The sequence below is a fragment of the Aotus nancymaae genome, unplaced genomic scaffold, assembly GCF_030222135.1.
Source record: "Aotus nancymaae isolate 86718 unplaced genomic scaffold, 86718_ANA_hifiasm-v0.15.2.pri h1tg000036l, whole genome shotgun sequence".
NCBI classification, from domain to species: Eukaryota; Metazoa; Chordata; class Mammalia; order Primates; family Aotidae; genus Aotus; species Aotus nancymaae.
In genome coordinates this window covers 16801411-16825954 of record NW_026988450.1, presented here as the reverse complement: position 1 = coordinate 16825954, position 24544 = coordinate 16801411, and the positions used below count along the sequence as shown (strand labels likewise).

General features: G+C 39.8%; 1 protein-coding gene across 5 annotated transcripts in view; it reads left to right on the top strand.

The window, feature by feature from the left end:
- The window catches only part of CRH (corticotropin releasing hormone), a 248080-nt gene that overhangs the window by 134997 nt on the left and 88539 nt on the right, over positions 1 to 24544 (top strand). For 3 of the 5 annotated variants that reach the window (XM_064384249.1, XM_064384248.1, XM_064384247.1), the window contains one exon: positions 19538 to 19621. The exons of the other annotated variants lie outside the window; for them this stretch is intronic. In XM_064384249.1, coding sequence (XP_064240319.1) covers positions 19568 to 19621 — 54 coding nt within the window. In that variant the 5' untranslated portion in view covers positions 19538 to 19567. The remainder of the gene's footprint in view (positions 1 to 19537; positions 19622 to 24544) is intronic. 5 annotated transcript variants of the gene reach the window in all.

The window sequence follows — 24544 nt, the reverse complement described above, 5'->3', positions numbered from 1 at the left end:
TCCAGCCTGGGCAACAAGAGCAAAACTTCATCTCCAAAAAAGGAAAACAACAACTACAAAAAAACCACCCTCTTCTCTTGCAGCCACTCAAGATGCAGACAAAGCTTTTGTTTGTAAGTCCCTATTAAATGTTTATTTTGAAGGAACTGGACTTGCCAGCTTCTTTCCTCAGCCTCTCGGCTTCCTCGAACTTTGTGGGGAGGTTTGCATATGTCTGTCCTCCCTGGACAGGGTGCCATTGGAATAAAGATTTAACGTCTCAGATTTCCTTGTCTTATACAGGTATGTCTGGTGGCTGTCCTCAGCCCCAGGGACTGAGGTATCTATAACAGTATATATAACTTCATCTTAATCCTCAAAAGCATTTCTAAGCAATATTTTTGACTGATGCAAGAGCTGACATCGCAGAAGCAGCTGTCCATCATGTTGTCTCCAATGACATGTGACAGTCTTCCTCCTTAATTAGGAAAAGGATGTATATATGATTTATATCCCCAAGCAATGCCTCTCTAACAGGTGAAGTCTCAGTAGTCAACATATGAAATACTCCTTTATAAAGCCTAAAGTTAGTACAACAGAATGTGAATGGCAAAATGGCAGACACACTAGTCCGTGGTAAAACTCCTTATTTTTCTGTATCTTCATTATGTATGAAGTAAATGTGGCAATACATATAGAGGCCTAGGATTACAGAATTTTAAAGCTTCAATTATCTTTAATTTTGGGGTCAATGTGCTTGAAGGAAATTTTGAAATGGGTTTGGGTTAGGGGTAGTCTTATTGCTGCAAAGGACATGAAGCATGCATAAATAAGTGGAAAGGATACTAGAATTATTTCAAAGGAATAGAAGCCTGGTCATTTAAAACGCATTACATTTTTTCCAGTTATACAATGAATATCCATTTATTATAGCTAATTTTGAAACAAAAAATATGTAAAGAAAAAACCTTACTCTTAATACTCAGAATCAAGTACTGTTAACATTTTTTGGTATATTTCCTTACAGTCTTTTTTCAATATGTCGCTACATAAACATGTGATCATGTTTACAAAATTGGGATCAAACGAATTATGCTGAATTTAAAAATATAGTTTTATATTCTTTGCTTTTTTGTTGCTTATGATTGTATCAAGAACTTTCCTCATTCCATGAAATAGTCTTTGAAAATGTATATTTTTACATTTATTCCTTTCTTGGACATGCTCGTTTGTTTTTAAAATACTAAGAGTATGGTTAAATATTCCTATGTTTTTATATGCCAAATTGTGAAATCCCTGCATACAAGCAAAGCAATGCAAAAAGGAAGAACACTTATTGAAGACATAGCTAGTTTATGTAAAATAGACTCTTACCGTTAACATTACCTGCTGACAATGCTTTAGCATTAACCTCCCTGTATGGTGCTTTACTCATCTGTAAGCTGGAGGGGGCACACTATTTTTTTTTTTTTTTTTTGAGACAGAGTCTCACTGTTACCCAAACTGGAGTGCAATGGCACCATCTCGGCTCACTGTAACCCCACCTCCTGGGTTCATGCGGTTCTCCTGCCTCAGCTTCCTGAGTAGCTGGGATTACAGGTGCGTGCCACCACACCCAGCTAATTTTTGTATTTTTAGTTGAGACGGGGTTTCACCATGTTTACCAGGATGGTCTCAATCTCCTGACCTCATTATCCACTCACCTTGGCCTCCCAAAATGCTGGGATTACAGGTGCAAGAACATAGGTAATTGTTTACTTGTATTTGGTTTACACAGTATACTCCTCCAAACACCCTCCTTTCTGTGCTCCAATTGGAATGCCACCCATGTCCCGGCAGTGATCGATACTAGCTGATGGTCCTGATCAATTGAATAATTGGTGTCAACTTCAGAAGGAATGCCTTTTATTAATGACATTGCTGACTAATAGATTTCCCTTTTAATGCTGAGTATCCATAATAAAATGTTTCAATAAGACCTTGTTAGTTACTATTTTTAAAAAAGGTTATTTCATAAAGAAAGTAATTCGAAAGCACAAATACTCCTACCATTTCCTATATCACCATGCACTTCTTAACTCAGCAAAGCAAAAGTGACAGGAAGTCACCAGGGCCTGGGCTTGGGACTGCTCTGGGCTGTCTGTGGTTGCTGCTCTTTAATTGTTCACTGTGACGGAGCTTTTGGTTGTTCTATTTCTATTTAATATTTCCCATAAAGATCTAATCTCTTTTTTCTCTGTGTTGTGTTAATTATTAAACTAACTTTGTAGCACAGTGGTTTTCAAACTGTGATCCACAGACCTGAAGGCAGAGGTCTCTCAAGTGGCCTGGAAAGTTGACAAATATGCTGGCTCTAGATCTTAAATCTAGAGATTTTGACTTGGTAAATCTGTGACAGCACCCACATTTAGAGGACAACTTTCCTGGTATCTTAGTGCATTTGGGCTCTTATAACAGAATACCATAAACTGAGTGGCTTATAAATAGCAGAAATTTATTTTTCACAGTTCTGGAGGCTGAGACATACATGATCAAGGCGCATATTCAGTGTCCGTGAGGGCCTGCTTCCTGGTTCATAGATGGCTGTCATCTTGCTTTAACTGCACGTGGTGGAAGAGATGAGAGAGCTCTCTGGGGTCTCTTTATCATAAGGGCACTAATCCCATTGATGAGGGCTCTACCTTCATGACCTACTCACCTCCTAAAAGCCCCACTTCCAAATAGCATCACACTGGGTGATTAAGTTTCAACTTAAGAATTTGGGGGAAACACAGCTGTTTAGCCTATATCACTTGGAAAAGGGGCTGGGTAATTGTAGGCTTATGAGTGGGCGTTAACCACCCCTTTCCCAATTCTATTAGAATAGAATTGTTTTTAAAGTCTGAGAATAGCTGTTCTAAAGAATGCTGAATTTATTCCACCCTAATATAAGCTTCAGAAAAGTACTGACTTTCAGAAGCTTACAAGAACCAGGGAGTTACAAGAGGTGGCTCTATAATACAAGGTGGCTACCAGCTACTGTACTGCTGGAAAAGGTAAAATGCTTTGTCCACTACTCCCTTCCTCTTGTCCTTTTCCACCTCTGAGATTGGCTCTGCAGTCTGTGATACTTAGAGTGATGCTAGTGGATGTGTTCATGAAAAATGAGAAAAGGGACTGGGTGCAGTGGCTCACATCTGCAATCCCAGTGCTTTGGGAGACTGAGACAGGATTGCTGGAGGCCAGGAGTTCGAGACCAGCCTGGGAAACATGGTAAAACCCCATTACTACAAAAAATACAAAAATTAGCCATGTGTGGTGGCATGCACCTGTAGTCCTAGCTACTGAGGCAGGATCATCACTTGAGCCCAGGAATTTAAAATTACCTTGAGCCATGATTGTGCCACTGCACTCCAGCCTGGGCAACAGAGTGAAACTATATCTCAAAACAAAACAAAATGGGAGAGAGAGAGACAGAGAAACAAAGAGAGAGGGAGAGAAACAAAGAGAGAGGGAGAGAGGCAAAGAGAGAGGGAGAGAGAGAGAAAAAGGGCAGAAAGGTTTACAATAGCATACAAATATGATAGTATGTGCTTCACAATTTTTGGTATGGAGAGGTCATGTGGATCATTCCACATGTGAATGTGCTCCTTCTTCCAAGTGGGTTGTTGAAAGTAAGAATAGTAAGTTATTTAAAACAATGTTGAATTAGGGAGTCAATAATTATGTTTTAAATACTTCAACATATGCATGTGATATATGTACATGCATTCAAATTGTTTGGACTCCACTCAAATTTGGGCAGTCATTTGCCCCAAGTAAAATGCATGTTTCCAGGGAGGGTTAGTTTATATTTAACCAAACAACATACTCTACAGGCAGTCCTTGAACCCCTCTGACCACCTTTATCTCTTATCAAAATGGGACCAAACATTTTTATTTTATCTTATTATTTTTATTTTTTTCATTAAAAAGAAAAATTGTTCATGTTTACGGTGTATAACATGATATTTTGATATATGTAGATGTAGAATGGCTAAATTATGCTAATTAACATATGCATTACCTTAACACTTTATGTGATCAGAACACTTGAAATCTACTTTTAGAAATTGCCATGTAAACAATATTCACGTTATTAACTATAGTCATCATGATGTACAACAGATCTCTTGAACTTATTTCTGGGATTAGATATTTTGTTAACATTATAAATGGGGTAATAATTAGTGGTTTGCTATTTTGTACAAGGCTTTTAGAAATTGTTTATTTTTCCCTAAAATTATTGGTGTTTAAGATATATGGACTGATCAAAATATTTTAAAGATGCTTTCCCGCTCTGCACAAAGGAGTGTTAGGAGCTAGGAAGCCCATCTCCCTTTACATATGGGGTTGGTGCTTGAGATTTGAATATGATATGCCTTTAAATTCCCACAATTTAGAAGATTTGGTCATTTCATACTGACTGAGAGGTTAACCAAATTTTGCTTCTAGAATTAATGTTTTTCTTGATGTTTTAAAAAATGCAAGGTGTAGTCAGAACACTTAAAAAGACAGAGACTAGGACTTTTTCCAGCTAAAAAACAATTGCTTTGTGCTAGCTGCTAATACATGCTTATATTTGTGGCAAAATTTAATCTGAGATGTGTTTCATCTGTAACTTGCCACAAATACAAGCATTTACTAGCAAGTGGTACAAATGCACTTTCATATAACAATATTTATGATGTTAAGATTAGAATTCAACAAGTTTTAAATATTAAAACAAACTATTCAACAAGAAAGCTCGTCTTTGCCTTAAAAAAAAAACAATTTTTTGATGCTACATATCACAATAAATACAAATTCAACTTGAATTTTGTGATAACTAGTATATTATTTACCTGACAATATAGTGACTAGGTGGCGTTTTGTCTTTTTTAAAACACCTGTACCAATTGTCTTTCTATTTGTTTAAATATTCTTCATGAAATAGCTAAAGAGGAAGCATTTCTTTTTCTGGGAAGATGGAGTAGACATACTTTTCCCTATTCTTTCTGCTAATTACAAATAAAAAACCATAGACAGTATATATAAAACTAACCTAAGAAGATTCTGAAAGATGGAAGAAGAAGGCAGATCAGCTAGAGACCTCAGACGCAAGAAACAACATAGTGCTAAGTCTTTTTTTTTTCTTATAAGTCTCAGACTTAAAGTGTAATAAGCTGGCAACCTGGAAACACCAAGTGCAGACAGACACACACACACACACACACACACACACACAACCCCAACACACAAAACTGCTCTCTTTAGCCAAAGGACCAGGAACAGGGCAGCTTCGCAAGACAAAAAACTTTTAGGAAACTACTCTATTCCAGTTAACACCACAGAAAAACTATGACAAAGACTCTCATCCTCACCAGATTGTAACAAGGAGAACCTCAACCTGGGCAGGTGTCAGAAGAAACCTAGAAGAGAGTCAGGACTTTCATCACCACTCAGTGGTAATGAGACCACCTCTCTGAACCCCATGGTATCAGTAGAGGTATATATTATGTACATATAATGTAAAACCTAATCAACCACTAAAAAACTATACAAAGAGATACATTTAAAAAATATAGAGAGATAAATCTGAATGGAAGTCTAAAAATGTTCAACTAACCCACAGGAAAATAGGAAAAAGAAAACAGAGAAGTGAAAAACTGAGAGAACAAAGAGAAAACAAAAAACAAAATGGCAGGCTGAAACCATAACATATCAATAATTGCATTAAATGTAAATTACTTAAATATACCAACTAAAAGACAGAGATTGGCAGAGTATATTAAGAAACATGACCCAACTATCTGCTGTCTGTAAGAAATACACCTCAGATATAATATAGAAAGTTTGAAAAGATGGAAGAAGTTACGTTATGCAAATGTTAACCAAAATAAATCAGGAATGGCTGTATTAATAGCATATAAAGTAGAATTTAGAGCAAAGAAGATTACAGACAAGGAAGTTACAATAACAAAAGGTTAATCTACCAGGAAAAGATAGTAATTCTGAAGGTGTATACACCAAACAACAGAACTGCAAAATATGTGAAGTAAAAACTGATATAACTCAAAAGAGAAATAGACAAATCCACAGTTATAGTTGAAGATTTAAATATTCCTCTATTAGATAGAATGACTAGACAGAAAATTAGCAAGGACATAGAAGAACTCAACAATATCATTGGCCAACAGAATCTAAGTGATATTTATAGAAAGCTCCACCCAACCACAGCAGTACACACATTTTTCCAAATGCATCTGAAGGATATACCAAGATAGACCATATGCTAGGACATAAAACAAACTTACAAATTTAAAAGAATAGAACTCCTATAGTATGTATTCTCTGACCACAATAAAATTAAACCAGAAATCACCAAAAGAAAGACAACAGCAAAATCTCTAAACACTTGGAAACTAAATAACACACTTCTAAATAATCCATGGGGCAAAGATTATATTGAAGTAAAAAAATGGAACTGCATGGAAATTAATATACAATACATCAAAATTTGTGGGACATAGCTAAATTAGTGTTGAGAGGGAAATTTATAGCACTAAATGCTTTTATTAGAAAAGAGAAAAAGTCTCAAATCAATAATCTAAGCTCTCACCTCAAGGATCTAGAAAATGAAGAGAAAATAAAACAAATAAAATAGAAGAAACAAAGAGCAGAAATCAATAAAATTAAAAATAAAAATAGGGAAAACCCAATGGAACAAAAATAAAGCTCTTTGAAAAGATCAATAAAATTGACAAATTTCTAGCAAGTGTGATGAAGAATAAAACAGAGAATATGCAAGGTATCAAATAGGTAATAAGGGAATGTTATGAACAACTCTGCATGATTTGACAATTTAGATTAAATGGATTGATTCCTTAACAAACTACCATAACTCACCCAAATGGAATAGACAATTTGAGTATCCCTATAACTATTCAGGAATTCAAATTCATTAAAAAAGTCCTAAAGTCAGTCTCCAGACTTAGAAATTTTCATCAGAGACTACTAACACTTGTTTAAAGAAGAACTAACACCATTCTACACAATCTTTTCAAGAAAATAGAAGAGAAGGAAGCACTTCTAACATTTTATGAAAAACCAATATTGCTTTGATACCAAAACCAGACAAAGACAGTACAAAAAAGAAAAAGAAAACTGCAGATGAATACAACATCCCTTGTGAATATAGACACAAAAACTTAACAAAGTATTGGCAAATAGAATTTGGCATTCTATAAAAAGAATTATATTCTATGACCAAATAAGGTCTATTTCAGGAATGCATGCCTGGTTCAACATTTGGAAGTCAAACAATGTAATCCACCATATTATCAGGCTAAAGAAGAAAAATCACATAATCATATCAATAGATGCAAAACACATTTTTGAAAAAATACAATACCCATTTTTTGTTCCAAAAAAATCTCTCAGAAAAATAAGAATAAAGAATTTAAACTTGATAAAGTCAATCAACCAAAATCCTAAAATTAATATCATGCTTAATAGTGAAAGACTACATGCTTCCCTTTAAAAATGGGAACACGGCAAAGATGTTTGCTCTAACCACTTATTTAGCATAGTGTTGGAAGTTCTAGCTAGTGCAACAAAACAAGAAAAGGAAATAATAGACACACATATTGGAAATGAAGAAATCTGTTTGTCCCTATTTGCAGATGACATGAATGTTTATGTAGAAAATCCCAATGAACTTACATAAGAAAGCAGAAGCAGCAGCATCAGCAGTAGCAGCAGCAGAAACAGAAGAAGGAGAAGGAGAAGGAGAAGGAGAAGGAGAAGGAGAAGGAAACCTCAACTCATAGAACAGAACAATTAATTTAATTCAGCAAGGTCACAGGATACAAGATCAACATAAAAAAGTTAATTATTTTTCTATGTGTTAGTAATGAACACTTAAAGTATGCTGAAATTAAAAGTAAAATGCCATTTACAACTGCTCAAATAAAAAATAGCATAAATATAACAAAATATAAACAGGACTTTATTCCACAAACTACAAATAAAATACTGATAAGAAAATCAAAGTTTAAAATAAATGGACACATCATGTTCATGAATTAGGAAATTCAGTATGGAAAGTATGTCAGTCTTCTCCAATTTGCTGTACATGTTTAATGCAGTTCTTATCAAAATCCTTACAAGACTTTTTACAATATTATTCTAAACTTTATATGGAAAGGCAAAGGAACTAGAATAGCTAAAACAATTTTGAAAAAGAAGAATAAGTGAAAGAAATTGCTATCGAATTTCAACGCTGATTATGTAATGACAGTAATCAAAATTGCTTGGTATTCATGGAGGAACAGAAGAGAAGGAGTAGACCCATAGGTCAATGGAACAGAATAGAAGACCCAGAAAAAGACGTATTCAAATATGCCCAACTGATTTTGACCAAGGCACCACAGCAATTCAATACACAAATAATAAACTTTACAACAAAAGGTCCTGGAACAATTAGAAATCCAGAGGCAATAAAATGAACTCCATCTAAACTTCAAACCTTATACAAAATTTAACTCAAAATGGATTTTGAACTTAAATGTAAAATGCAAAACTATAAAACTTACAAAAAAAAACACAGGATAAGATTTTCAGGATCTAGAAGTAGGTAAAAAGTTCTCAGGCTGGACACCAAAACATGGTCCATAAAATGATATATTGGACTTGATCAAAATATAAAACTTTTGCTCTGTGAAAGACCCTGTTAAGCTGCTACAGACTGAGAGAATATATTTGCAAGCCATATATCCAACAAAGCACTAGTATTAGACTATATAAACAACTGTCAAAACTCAATAGCGTAATAAAAGAACAAATAATCTTATTAGAAAGTGGTCAAAAGACATGAAAACATATTTTACTAGGAATGATAAACAGATCGCAAATAAACACATGAAAATGGGTTCAACATCATTAGTTATTAGGGAAATGGAAATTAAAACCACAATGAGATATTGCTACAGACCTATCACAATGGCTAAAATAAAAAACTAGCGACAATATCAGATGCTGGAGAAGATGAAAAGAACTGGATTACATTGCTGGTGAAACTGTAAGCTGTTGCAGAGCCTCTGGAAAAGTTTGGCAGTTTCCTAAACATGAAATTACCATATGACCCAACAATTGTACACTTGGGCATTTACCCCAGAGAAATGAAAACTTCTTAATGTTTATGCATAGCAGCTTTACTCATAATATCCCCAAACTGGAAATAATGAAAAATGTCTTTCAGTGGATGAGCAGTTAAACAAACTGTGCTATATCCATACCATGGATTAATATTCCACAGTAAAAAGGAACAAATTATTGGTATAGTCAGCAACTTGGATAAATGTCCAGTTAATTATTGTGAATGAAAAAAAAATCCAAAAGATTACATACTCTGTGATTCTATTTATATAACACTTTTGAGATGGCAGAATTATAAAACTGGAGAACTGATTGGTGGTTGCCGGGGTAAATGAAGCAGAGGTGGGAGGGGCTAAGGAAGGGCTCAAGGGAGAAGGAAGTGGATATGACTATAAGGGGGCAACATGAGAGATCCTTGTAGTGAAGATGTTCTTTATCTTGACCCTGTCAGTGTCGATATTCTGATATTGCACCATTGTTTTGCACGATGTTACTATGGGGGAACACTGGGTAGAGGATACATAGGATTATTCTGTATTGTTTCTTATAGCTTCATGTAAATCTATAGTTATCTCAAAATTAAGAAAAAAATAGCCAAGGAAGAATTGTTGCCTCTGGTTTCAGTTACCTTTTCTAGCCAAGGGTAATTTAGAAAACATAAGCTTACAGTATTCCATTTCCAGGTATCTGTGATGTCTATCTATGCAATGATTATATTATCTTTTATAAATACCAATACTTTCCATGACTGACCAATCTTTGTGATTGATGTGGCTTTTTTAGACAATAATTACTTTCTTTTTTTTTTTGACAATAATTACTTTCAATCAAGCTATAATTAAACCTGCAGGCCTGGGAGTCATCTTGTCTCAGACTTATTCATGTATCTTTTAGTCTTGTACACTGATTTTAAGTTATGTCATTGCCATGATGTCTAAGTTCTTTGATGAACATTATTTTAACTCCCAAATGTTGAGAGCATATTTTATAGTTGTAATAGTTATTATTTCTTCCAGGGCAATGACTTTGAACTCATTTGGGACCACTAGAGAGGTTTCCCATGGCTGGCCCTGAAAATTGGGAAAAAGCAAAATTGGTTCTTGGTTTCCCACCTGCCACCCACCATCTGCCACCTGTGCATACCATGCTTCAGCTGCCAAGCCAAAGAAAATGCACTGTAAAGGCACATGTGCATCCATAACATGACCTTTCTTTGGCAGCCCTACTGGGTCCTCAGCCCCCGCCCAGTACAGGGTACCTGAGTGGCTGTCATTGCTCCATGTTGTCAGGCAAGGGGAGTGTGGGGCAGAGAGAATGGAAGTTCTGTTGGGGTGTATTAGAGTGTTTGGGTCCAGGTTCTGCCTGGTCTGCTGACTTCCAAACTCTATAATGGTTTCAGTGCATTTTGCCTGTTGAAGTGACTACCCTGAGTAAGTCCCCCTCCATGGAACGCAGTGACGGCTTAATGCAGCAAACCTCTTTTGGATTTAACCAGACTTTGGTCTAAATCAGGCCTGTAGCATTCAGAGCCCAGAAGGATACTGTCCTGCCCATTAAAGTTTATTTCAAACAGGAGAAGGATGGTAGTTTTGAATAGTGGATGGTATTTATCATGCACTCTGTCTGATTGCTTTTCAACCCTGGGGGTCTGGGCTCATACTAATTTGCATGGCTGTCCTAGTGCCTGAAGATCCTGGAGTGAGAAGTATTATGCAGTAGGTTGGAAAGGTCAACTGTGACAGAAAGAGATTCTATCCTTGTTAACATCTTGGCTTGATTAATCTTGGCTGTTTCTATCTTTTTCTGCAAGTTTGGCTCACCGGATCTTAGGTTCGCCAATTCTTTTATTTACTGAAATTTAGAAGATAGAGGCAGAAAAGGAAAAGATTTTAAACTTTTTCTTTTTTAAATGAGACAGGATCTCACTATGATGTCGCCCAGGCTGGTCTCGAACTCCTGAGCTCAACTGATACTCGCGCCTCGGCCTAAGATTTTAAATTTTAAATTCTCACTGTTTGGGGTCCGATGCATAATTTTTTTCTATTGAAATTATTTGGATAAGGTTAAATTTATATTTGCTCTTTGTTAGATTATTTTTGATAGTTCGTTCATTCTATCATCATTCAAATATGCTGTAAATTTTTATATATGGAGATTGTTTTGTATTACAGGACTCTCCGGGCATGAGTAAAACTTATTTAGCCTGTGTTATTCAGCATTCATCCTGTATGATCTACACATAAATATTTAGTCATTTTTTTTGATAACAAAATCTTCTTAGGATGTGGGGTAAAAATAAACTTCATTTTTGAGGCAAACAAAACTTCAAAAACAGTTACTACCTACAGTGCTTATTTATAAACTATGATCCCTTGAGGATCCTATACTTCACACCAAAAACAAGGAGAGAGCAAATGCTAAGAAAACAGAAATGAAGACCTGCTCCCGACCTCAGAGTTTAATTTTTTCACTCTCCATTCCCAGGTTGGAAGCAATTTTTTAATCCTGAGTTTTTAGAAGAGCACTGTTTTGCATTTCCTGGACATATATCACACGGTGACTCACAGAGCTGGGGTGCACAGGGAAGGCACATTTTGCTGATGCTCTAACAGAACAAGATGACATGATGTCACAGAGTCAGCCCTGTGTAATGCGTCATCCGCACAATATTACCAAGCAGTTCTTGTCTTGATTCTTAATCTCAGAATATGCTGTAAAATGCTGGAGGGAGAAAAAATCTGTCTTGTGGATTGCCTCCCTCAGGCATAAAATGAAAACTCATTTGATCTTTTGGAGGTACCTTTCTCCCAAAGGATCCCAGTGTACTCAGCCTTTGCGCCAGGAGTATTAGTCATGCATCTCGGAAATGTTGCCTCCCCTGTGCTAGAAAAGGCAGGTTCCTCTGAGGCAGCCCCCTCTGCAACGGGTTTTATTTTGAGTGGGATATAAAACAGAATTTCTAATTAGAATGACAGGGGAAATTGTAGGGAGGCAAAATAATTTCCCATGTTGAAAGTTGACCAAGACATAGAGGTTAATAATCTTCCTTTCTAAGGGGACTGTATAATTTAAGGGGAACAGACACTTCATTATTGCAGAGGAAATAGTGTGAGTGCACAGGTATCCGAATAGGATGAAAGGGCCAGAGCCCCAGTTGGAGGAAGAGTGGACAGTACTCAATAAGGAAGAGAGGAAATCAATCAGTAGGTTGAAATGGATGAGAATGCTGTCAGGCCATCATCTGTATGAGAATATGTGCCTGGTGTTCTAGAAATGTTTGTTAGAATTGAAATGACTATCAAAGGACAAGGTTCAGTTTCCTCTGGAAGCTCTTGAATTGTCCATCATCTTAAAGATGAATGTCCTTAAAGGCCATCTGCTCCGTCGTCTGCAGTCAGATGGAATTGTTTAAAACCTCAGAAAGGTGAGAATCCTAGGGAAAGAATGTCACAGAACTGAAGTTAAGTGAAATCTATATGAAATCCCTCAAGTTTCAACCGAAACTCTTCTTGTTTCAGTCGTTTAAACCTCAGGGATGGTGGTTGGACCAGGAGAACTGATGCCAGTCAATGTCTCCCATGATGCCCAGCTCTTGAACAAGGCTCTTCTCGTTCTTGGTTTAGAGGAGATGAGAATTAGCTCTTCACTGTGTAGAAGCCATACTTGAAAGACTTTGTTAATGTGGCTCTTCTTGCTAGACTCAACAATCCATTTCCTTAAAGGTTTTTCTAAGTTTCATTTCTCAATTCTGACCCTGTAAAGGCTAATGTGAAGGTCTGATACTGAATGAGAAAGCCCTTGAACACTGCCAGGACCTCACTTACTTAAAGCATTTTTACTATTAATATTCATTCCCAGGAGTTGCAGAGCCCTTCACTGTGGAGATGGTAGAGAGCTGTAGAGCTGATATGACAGGAAAAAGTCAGTGAAATCTTTGAATTTGTAACAAGAACCAGTGACATGTTGTAAACTGGTGACAGGAAAAGCAATTTAGCACAAAAGCAATTTTGACTGACTTGGGCTTCCAGTGGTGCCCGTGGGAAGAATCTCAGAGCAGGGCATCATGGGAGATGCTGGCTGGCACCAGTTCTCCTGGTTCATATACCGACCCTGAGGTTTAAACATGGTGGCTCCTGGTTTCCTCTCAGCTCTGGTACCAAATGGCAATCCCACAGGCACACTTTCCAGAAATGGTTAGGGTTAATGGAACCATTGTTATCACGAAGTAGGCTGGGATTTACAAGTGTAGTATGCCGGAGGCTGTTGCTGTCCTTCTTTGCAGCCTGTCTATAATCCAGATAAATTGCCCTAGGTGGATGGTGTTGCCTAGCTTCAACTTTTTTCTCTTGTGGGTGAATAACTATTTAAAGGTAACACCACATGTTAATTGGAACAATTTTTAAACTAATTAAAATAGTAAAATTATTTGTCTAAATAACATATTGCCATAGCAAATTAAGAAAACAACCAAATACCTAAATAGGATAAAATATAATTTTCCACTAACCTTGAACTCCAAGGTTTGCTTAGGCAAACCCTGTTTCTGAGAAAATATTGAAAAAAACGTTCATTGAACAAATGTGCTTTTAGACATCCTTTGGAATCAGGTACCATGCTAGACTTTGGGTTTGCGATAGTGAATAAGACGAAGTCGATCCTTGCCCACAGAGAGCTTACATCTGCAGGAACACACTCTCCCAATGGACTGCAAACCTCTTTTGAAATTGCAGCTGTTTCAGGATATATGTGGTGCTTGAGTTCCAGCTCTAGTTCCTGGGAGTTTCAAAACAGGAAGGGTATGAAAACCCTTGTAAGTCCAGGGGAATTAAAATAAAAAATGCACCTGGTGAAGGACAGCCTTTTCATCTGCTCTAGTTCTCAAAAGAAAAGCATTGTTTGCTCCTTTTTCTTCTGGTAAAGCAGAAGAGGGGTACTGTCTGCAGCACGAGTGTCATGTTTTTCTTTTCTTCCAGAGAGCAATTGCCTTGCTAACTTGTAAGTCTTTTCAGCTTTCCTTCACCTTCCAACAGGTGAATAGTTTAGTTTCATAGAGTGGTTTCCTTACCTCCATATGTTGATTCCCTGTGAGTTTTATCCATTGATTTTTATCCTTGTGATTTTTGGCCATTGAGATAGTTTGCTTCTATTTTCAAGTAATTATTTTTGGCCATTGAGATAGTTTACTTATATTTTCAAGTAATTATTTTTTATAAAATATATCTATTAAAAATTGTGAATACTTATTAAATTTGAAACATATAGGTATGCAGAAAGAAGAAAAAGTCCATACTCCCACCACCAAAACATATCTATCATTTGTATTTTGGTGAACTGTTCTGGGCCATCTATTTTTTGGCCTAAGTTTGATTTGAAAATGTGAAGTCGTAATATACATTATGCACACTTTGGTTCCCTCCAAGTTTTGACTTAGAATTGCATCTGTATAATGTTCTTTTTAGAATCCTTGACTTGATTACATCATAATAGTCCATTGAGTGGAGTCACCTTACTTTATTTAATGATATTCTCTCATACATAGAATCCCAGCTTTTCTTTGTTATAAACAGGATAAGATGATATTGCTGTGCAGATTATTTTAATCTAAAACTAAGAAGATACCATTTCTATCAAAACAAATTCAAGTACTCTTCAACAAGGCATAGGGCTTTAAAACACAACTCTAAACCATCCTTGCATCCCAAGAATAAATTCCACTTGATCATGGTGGATGATTCTTTTAATGGCTGTTGAATTTGGTTTGCTAGTATTTTGTTGAGGATTTTTGCATCTATGTCCATGGGGAGATGCTCAAAGAGTACAAAGTAAGACAGAAAGAGTCAGTTTTTGAGATCTATTGTACAGCATGATACTAAAGTTAATAATAATGTATTGTATATTTCAAAATTGCTAAGACAGTAAATTTCAAATTTTCTCACCATTAACAGTAAGGATGTGATGGATATATTAATTAGCTTGATTTAGTCATTCCACATTGTATACATATATCAAAACATCACCCTGAACCCCATAAATATATTGCAAGTATAATTTGTTAATTAAAAATAGAAAACAAAAAAACTCCATGAGTCTAAAGGCACTGACATTCCTGAAAGTTCCTAGTCACCCTCAGGATGCCTCTCTCTGGTCCATTGCTCTCCTCTATGAGGAGGAGAGTCTTGCTGCTCCTTTAAGTTTCTCCTTTTTCCTGTCAGTTATGTCACTTCTCCCATCCAACCCTCATTAATCAGATTTTCCAATGACCAGACTGTCTTTCTGGAAATGGTTCAATCAGCCCATATGTCCCTGTCTCTAAGTGAAGCATAGACTTTGGCAACAGTTTGATAAATTTACCTCAAGCTTCCTAGAAATAACAGGTCTGAATTATCTAGTTGATTGGCATCAGGAATGTTGTGATTTGGTGATAGCTAGGTATCTTTTGTTGAGAGAGGGGGCAATTGCACCCTGCTTGCCAGGCTGGGCATGTGAGGCTTCTTCCTTCACAGCCTCTGCTGCAGGCAGGGGATCACACGGCTGACCTGCTCTCTGATTCTGCAAGGAGAAGCACTGTGGCACTAACACTGCTAAGTCTTCCCTAGCAATATTACTTAGCAATTGCTAACATTGCTATCTGTGCTAAGTTCTCCATATGCGTAGCTCTCAGTTCTGCAGAAACCAAAAAATGCAAGGGGTTCAAAGAGAAGCAAGGTAGCTGTATATGTTTAATTGTGGTTTTCTTTGTAGGACTTCTCCCCTTACTAATTGAGCTACACAGAGCTAATCAGAGCCTTATAAAGGAGGCTAGATCAATGTACCAACACACCTATCATTATTCCAGAGGCATCTTCCTTATCCTTGTCCTGTACAATGTGAAAAGGAAGATAAATAGATGTGGTTGTTCTGTCTCGGTGCTTGATAGAATATAAAAAAATTCAGGATATTTAGCTACTCCAGTGGCTGAGGCATGAGAATCTCTTGAACCCGGGAGGATGAGATTGCAGTGAGCCAAGATCATGCCACTTCACTCCAACCTGGCAACAGAGCAAGAGTCTGTCTCAAAAAAATAAAAAAATAAAATCCAGGGTATTATCCATGGCGCTAAATGAGTACTTGTCTTAGAGAAGTGCTAAAAGCTGTAATGTCCACCCTGTCCAATTTTAGTAGAGAACTAAGAACTCTACTTATTATTAAAAGAAAGAGCCTTTTTTCAAAGCTGATCTTGCACTTTAGCTGCTTGCATGAGCCACACTCACAGAATTGACTCACGTCTCCTCTTCTTTGGCATACCTAGTCCCAGTCATCATGAAGTTACCCTGAGACTCGGCATATTGTTTCTCAGCAGACCATTCCCAAGTGTTGTTCTGAAATGAGTTCTGTGAGACTTGAAAAGGAATTGTTGGGGATGGAATCAAACCACAGGGTGTGAGGTGTCTAGCAGGATGGGGAGAACTTGATTTGGGGAAAAAGGTTGAGATGAGTGGATGATTGTGATGTTAGAAACTTCAGAGAGGCGTATTGTTGGTTTTTTTGTTGATACTTTGTGTTTTGTATAAGAGTGGAGGAGTAATGTCTAGAAGCAGGAAGAATGTCCATCTGTCTTCATGGTGTGTGGGAAGGGAGTGGATGAACAACCTCCACTTGAGAGACCTTCAAGGAAAGTTATTTTGGTACTCATTCAGTAAATATTTATTGAACACATCTGCTGTACTGAATCCTGGGCTGGGTGCTGGGAAAGCAATGTTTCCATGCAGTTACGATCTGGGAGATAAACATGATACAGTATCAAGGTCAGTGGCTTTGTGAGCTGCTGTCAGTCACGTCAAGGGAGGTCAGTCATGGGGAGGCAGAACTGATGAAGTTTGAGGGTGTGGAGTGATTGGTTTGCCATGGACAGGGCTCCAAGGGTTAGAGGGGAAGCGTTGGCAGGGAGGGAGCAGTGAGGGAACCCATGAAGTCCTCCTCTCTCTTCTTTCTCATTGCTTACTTCACAGCTGCCTCCTGCTCCATTTCTCCACTTGGACTTTCTCTGCTGCTTGGTCCACTCAGCAGAACCTGGCTGTCCTCAGAACCCCTGTTCTTCTGTTTTTTGTTTTTGTTTTTTAAATCTCCTGTGTTCAAAGGACTAGCCCAGATTGAAACTGAATGCTCTTAGATCTGATTCCAAATTTCCAAATCTAGCCCAATCTAGTTGCCCAGTACCAGGAGGGGTGTCACAGAGTGCGAACATGTTGGGGCACTTAGCTTTCTGGAGAATAGAGATGGTTGAGAAATGGGTGGGCAGCCTAAAAGGTGTCTTCCCTGGGCCCCTCTTCTGGAGTATAAGGGTTGGGGAGGATGTCAAGGGAAGAGTCCTCCTGTGTAGTTATTATGAGGGTAGATGCTGAAGTTAGGACTCACAGGCACATTGCTGCTATTCTGCCAAAGTCCTCATCAGACAACTCCAAAGGCAAGAAAATGCTGAAATAGCCTCTGGTCTAATCACGTTAACCTTAATAAAGAGACCGATTTGCTACCGCACTCTGACATTAAAAAGAATCAGAGTTGGCTTTCCTTCTCCTCAGCAGGTCAATGTTAATTGACAGCATGTTTTTATTCATAAAGAAAATTTAGTATATCTTTAATCCAGATGAAAAATTAATATATGTCTAAATGACAAAGTAGCATTTTATTATGATCACTCCACCCACTAGATACAGAAGTCCCCTTCGTTTCTTTTCTTTCCTTATTTTTTTTTTTTTTTTTTTTTGAGAGAAGGTCTCTGTTGCCCAGCCTGGAGTGCAGTGGCACAATCGTAGCTCACTGCAGCTTCAGATCTACCAGGCTCAAGCGATCCTCCCCATTTAGCCTCTGAGTAGCTGGGACTATAGATGCACACTACCATCCCCAGCTATTTTATTTTTATTTTGTAAAGATGAGGTCTCCCTATGTTGCCTGGGCTGGTCTCAAACTCCTGGGCTCAACTAATCCTCCTGCCTCAGACTCCCAAAGTGCTGTGATTACAGGCATGAGTCACTGCTCCCAGCCCTCTTTGTTTCTTAGACACGTTATTTGAGTATCCAAAAGCAAGCTGTCAAAGCTTGTGCGTGGCTGTTGTCCCTGAGTTGCTGGGCCTGTATCCTTGTCCTCACTTCCTGGTGCTGAGAGCAGGATTAGCCCTGTGATTGATGATGGCAGGTATGGCCTTTGGTGTCTGATGGATAGAGCCTTGGCCCAGATTTATGGATTGTATTTTCTTTTAAAAAAATTTTTTGCTAGCAATGTGTTGTTTTTTGAGTAAACAATATTGTGTATATTTGAGGTTTACAATATGATGTTGTGGGATACATATAGACATAGAAGTTTCTATCGTGAAACAAATGAAGGGATCTGTAGTCTCATGTAGTTACTCTTTTGTGACAAGAGTAGCTTAGATCTATTTATTTAACAAACATCCCTAATGCAGTACAATTTTATTAACATGAGAATGTTTTACATCAGGTCTCTAGACTTGTTCATCCTACATGTCTGCTTTTTTGTATCCTTTGAGCTGTATCTCCACCATTTCCTCTCCTCTCCTCCCTACTGATTGTGGTAACCACTGTTTCATTCTCTATAACTGTGTTTTTGAGCTCTTTTAAGAGATTATTTTACTTAGGATAATGTCCTCCAGGTCCATCTCTGTTGTGGCAATTGACAAGGTCTCTTTTTGTTTTAGGGGTGAATAATATTCCATCATATATATATATTTACATATATATATATATATACACACACACACACACACACATACATATATATACACACATACATGCATATGTATATATATGTCACTTTTTTTTCCTTTTCTTTTTTGAGACATGGTCTTGCTCTGTTGCCCAGACTGGAGTACAGTGGTGCAATCACTGGGGCCTCTCCTGAGTTGCTGGGACTACTGGCATGCATCATCACACCTAGCCAGTGTTTTGGTATTTTTAGTAGAGATGAGGTCTCACTATGTTGCCTAGGCTGTTCTTGAATTCCTGGGCTCAAGCAATCCTCCTGTTCTGGCCTTCCAAAGTGCTGGAATACAGGCATGAGCCACTGGCCCCAGCCCCACATTTTGTTTATCCATTTATCCATCGACAGACAGTTAGGTCGACTCCATGTCTTGGCTATTGTAAGTAATGTTGCAATGAACATGGTAGTGCAGATATCTTTACAAGGTAGATTTCATCTCCATTGGGTATATATTCAGAAGAGGGATTGCTAGGCCATATGGTAGTTCTATTTTTAATTTCTTTAGAAACCTCCATGCTATTTTCCATAATTGCTCTACCAATCTACATTCCCACTAACAATGTACTCTTTTCTCCACACCTTCACCGACAATTGTTATCTTTGGTTTTTTGGTTTTTTTTTTTAATAGTAGCTGGATTATGTTTTTCAGTGGGATACAGTGGAAACCCAGAGAACCTGAATGGATCCTTGGCATTCCTGGTCATCTTGGGTGGACCCTGTCAATGAGAAAACAGTGAGTGGAAGAGACCTCTCATGCAGAGGGAAAAAATCAAGCTTTACCCCTGTGCTCATTTACTGCATTCATTTTTTCAGTTCACATTTTCTCCATGCTATTGTCCACTCTGTGCACAATAATGGTACAGTGATCTGGATCCTACTTCCAGGGGGCATTCTGTCGAGTAACAAGCAGTTTTCACCATCCTGATGAGTACTTCAATAGGGGAGTAGAGGAGCTAGGAGACATACTGACCTGGGTCTCTGGGGAACTCAGACAACCTCCTGCAGGAGAAATGCAAAGGATAAGCAGGTGTCAGCAGGCGAGGAGGGTACTTGGTATAGGGAATGGCCACTTTGGAGAGAGGAGAGAAAGACGTGTTAGAGAATCTACAGAAGCACAGGATCAGGAGCACAGGTGTGGCAGTGACCTGGGCTGGTGCAGAAGCCACATGTGCAGACTTCATGACCAGTCAAAGGCAATGGGAGCCACTGGAATGATTTAGTCAGTGGTGGTGGTTCACTTTCCCTTAGCACCTCCATTGTAACAGCACAGCTGTTACAATGAGACTGTGCAAAGATCCCCACAGGGCCCAATCTGCTGGAAGCTTACTTGGGTACAAGGAGGTTATTTTCTTCTCTTTGGTGCTGCTTCAGCCTATGCTGCTTTAGCCCTGCAACTGCTCTGCATGTTGGGACAGAAGCCTCCTGCAGTGTCACTGAGGCTTCAAGTCCACATCACAAGTGGGGTTTTATAAACATTCCTGGGTCCATGTGTGTGAATTAGAAGTCAATTAAAATGAAGAACATTCACGTGTCTGGTGTCTGGAGTCAGTTGAGGCCATTTCTCACTTCTTCTCTCCAGATATAGAGTTCCTGCAAAGCCTGGTCTCCTATCCAGCCTGTCCTCTGGCCTTGGCACAGGAATGACTTCTATAGAAGCCTATGACATATTTTTGTTTCTGCTCGTCTGGTAGAAGCTGAGTTACTTTCCCTGTGAGGCATGCAGGAACTGGTGTCATTTGTGCACAATCTATAGATAGTGCAGAGACAAGAACCCAGGGCACAGCTGTTACAATGAGGCTGTGCAAAGATCCCCACAGGGCCCAATCTGCTGGAAGCTTACTTGGGTACAAGGAGGTTATTTTCTTCTCTTTGGTGCTGCTTCAGTCTGTGCTTCCACTTAGGTGGCCTTCTTGCCTCATCCCACTGTCTGCGTCAATGATTGGGGGACAGGAATGTGGAAAACAATTGAAGATTCACTTCAGTTATGTCAGTGAGATCAGCTTATGTGCTTTGTGCTGGATGTGCAGAGGACAGGGTTACATCTCGTTTGACTCAAGGTTTGGTTTCTGACTCTGATTTCTCAAGACCTGTACGAGTTGATGGTGACTCAGCCAACAATATAGGCCCCAGAATTGAGCCTCCTGGGGCTGGACTCCTGGATCTGCCCCTTACTGACAACGTCAGTGTTTGGCAAATAACCGCTTGGCTTCTCTAATGGAGTATGGACAAGGGGCCCTAGTTCGGAGGGTGCTCTCAAGTTGCTTGGTAAATGATTGCTATTATTGTTAATTACTATTGTAACAACTAGTGATGGAAAGCGAAGACTCTGCTCCAAGGATGGGGAACTCACACCCCTGAGAACATGAAGGAATCCCTGGGGAAGGGAAGTGGCTGGATCCTTCCCACCTGTGCCAGCACTTCCATCCAACCCTGCTCACATGTTTTGCCTTCCCTGGGAAGGATCTTAGCACATCAAAAGGACATAGGTAAGACAACTTGGAGTTAGGCTGCCACAAACCCACCAGAGCACGTTGGGAACAGAAGGGTAAATGCAAACATGATGCTCATTGATGTTCTACTGCTGGGTGAGCAGCCGAGCTTGGAGAAAACAGCTTCATCTTACAGCTCTTTAAATTGGAGTTTGCTATGGTTGGAATGTTTGTGTCCTCCCCAGATTCATACGTTGAGGCCTAATCTCCGATGTAATGGTTTTAAGAGCCAGGGCCTTTAGGATGTGATTAAGTCATGAGGGTGAAGCCCTAGTAGATGGCTTTAGCATCTATATAAGAGAGGCGTGAGAAAGCTTGAATGCTCCTTCCACTCTGTGAGGACACAGCTAGAAGGCACTGTCATGAGAAATGGGCCCTCACCAGACACCAAACCTGCCAGCTCCTTGATCTTGAACTTCCCAGTGCCCAGATCTGTCAGCAATAAATTTCTGTGACTTATAAATTACCCAGTCTAAGGTATGTTGTTAGAGCAGCAGGAAAGAACTAAGACAGAAATGAGAGGGTCCACACAGATGTGCCAGTTATTGAAGAACAGCTGTGACCTATGCTTCCAAATTAATCTTCAGCATTTTAACCACAGTTGGGTAGAAAGATAGTGGTTTTAATTTCAAAAGTTGCTTTGAACAGGTCAGATGCTACAGACAGAAACCCAGCACTAAGTAGTGTCCTGACTGGTCCAGCCATGACAGGGACCTGACTTGCAGGGGTGTGAATATGAAGAAGTAATGGGTGCGTGGCAGCCCTGCAACTGCTCTGCATGTTGGGACAGAAGCAAGCTGCACATTTTAGCAACAGCTTTGAGTTTCTGCTATAGTTCCCCTTCAAGGACTCTCATCTAGAAGAATGGGTCCATGGGGTGCTGAGAATAATCAGAGAGGAAAACAAGTAGAAAATAAATTTCTCTTCATCTTGGCAACCATTCATGACCACAGCTTGAAAGATGACATTCAGGACAATGGTTTGGAGCTCCTGAAATACCATCGCATGGGTCCTGTCTTGGCTGAAGTTTCCAGCTGTTTGGACCAGGCTGACATGAGACAAATGGACTAAATTTGCCGGCTCACCTGGTTGTCCTTGAGGCCAGAATCTGGACAGAGGTCATTCAAGCCCGCTGACTATGTGTTCTCCTGTACTCCCGTGGTGATGGCAGGTAATGGAGCCAGCGCCACAGTTGGCAAGATCCATCACCATCTGCATTCATTCATTGGAACACGTTCGATGCCCACAATGTACCCAGCTGAGTAGGATCTGAGAGAAGTCTCCATTCTGTCTCTCAGAGTCACAGGCAAGTGGGGAGCACAGACAAGTAGGCTTTATAGTATGGTGTGACTAGGACCAGGCAGGATGCTAGAGAGGTGCAGGGGAAGGGCACTCAGCCCAGCCGGGCCTAGGGATGATGCTCAAATTATGGCTTTAAGGACCATTATGAGTGGAACAGTGTTCCCTGCGAAAAAACAAACAAATGATATATGGGAGGCCTGAACCCCAGTACCTCGGAATGTGACATTATTTGAAGTTACATTCTTTACAGAGGTAATCAAGTTAAAATCAAGTCATTAGGATGGGCTCTGACCCAATATAACTGGTGTCCTTATAAAGAAGGGAAGATTTGGGCATAGGAACAGCCACGCACACAGCAGGAGTGCCAGGTGATGATTGGAGTTATGCTGCCACAAGCCAGGGACCCACGGGAGGCTAGAGGAGAGGCCCTCGCACCTTTGGAGGGAGCATAGCCTTGGAAGGCACCTTGATTTCAGACTCCTGGTCTCAAGAACTGAGACCATACATTTCTGTTGCTTTAATACACCCGATTTGAGGTATGTTAGGAAGGAGCTAGGAAATGAATACAGGGACGTAGGGGCTATCCAGGTTGAGAAAGAGGGCACGTCACTCCCAGCCCCAGTGTGGAGACAGGGGCCCCGGTGCACTTGTTGGTATAATTGGGACACAGGAACAGGCTGGTGGGCCACAGTAGTAGCTGAGGCTGAAGGGGCTGGAAGGGGGAGGGGACCCCTTCCCTTCTGCTATGGTTTAAGTGTTTGTGTCCTCTCCAATATTCCTGCTGAAACTTAATCCCCAATGCAACAGTGTGGTGAGGTGAGGCCTTTAGGAGGTGTGTAGGCCATGGAGGATGGGCCCTCATGAATGGATTAGTGCATTATGAAAGGGCTTGAAGGGGCAACTTCATCCCTCCAGTCCCTTCTGCTATGTGAGGAAACAGTGTTCCTCCACTCTGGAGGATGCAGCAGCAAGACACCAAGACACACATGGAATCTACTGGTGTCCAGGTCTTGGGCTTTGCAGCCTCCAGAACAGTGAGAAACAAAAAGTTTATGTTCCTTATAAGTTACCCAATCTCCAGTATTTTGTTATTGCTGTGGGAAATGACTAGGACACCCTTTCTCTCCCACTGGATGACCCCTGAGTCTGGTATTAGTTCCCTAGTTGCTGCTATAACAAAGGCTGGAGAGGAGGGTGTTGCTTAATCCTGAAGACCTCAGCCCAATGCCATACTAAGGAGTGTGAGTTTTATCTTAAGAGCGGTGCGAGTGCAAAGGAACTTCAGCACAGCCTACTTGCCCCCTTGGCAGCTTAGCAAAGACTGCTGCAAGGGGAGGAGCTCAGGGAGGGAGGCACTGATGTTCAACACAGGCTACCAGGAGACCCAGCCTGGGCTCAAGGAGCCCCAGAATCAGGACTGTGGCTAAGGAATAGGGAAAGGGGCCAGGAGGAAGCGCTGTGGAGGAGAGGGTGATGAGGGTGGGCAGGGGAGCTGAATGGCCTGGGGAACTGTAATAGCTGGATCCTGGCGGCGTTCACTGCAACAGGGAAGGTGGGAAGGGGAGCAGTCCTAGATAGAGAAGGATGTGTGGTGTTTAGAACCTGCATTTGAGGAGCTGGTGAAACCTCTCCATAGAGATATCCTGCAGGAACCTGGATCCATGAGAGGGACTTAGGGGACTTACCCAGACTCTTTGCTGGTATGGACAGAGTCACCTGTGAAAAGTGTGGTGCGAAGACAAGGCTGAGAGAGACCTGGTTGTGTTGCCACCTTCCCATGGCCGATGCCCTGATAGGGATCCAGGGGTCACTCCAGGTGGACCACCCCTGGCTGCCCAGTCCCACTGACTCAGGGCTGAGCTGAG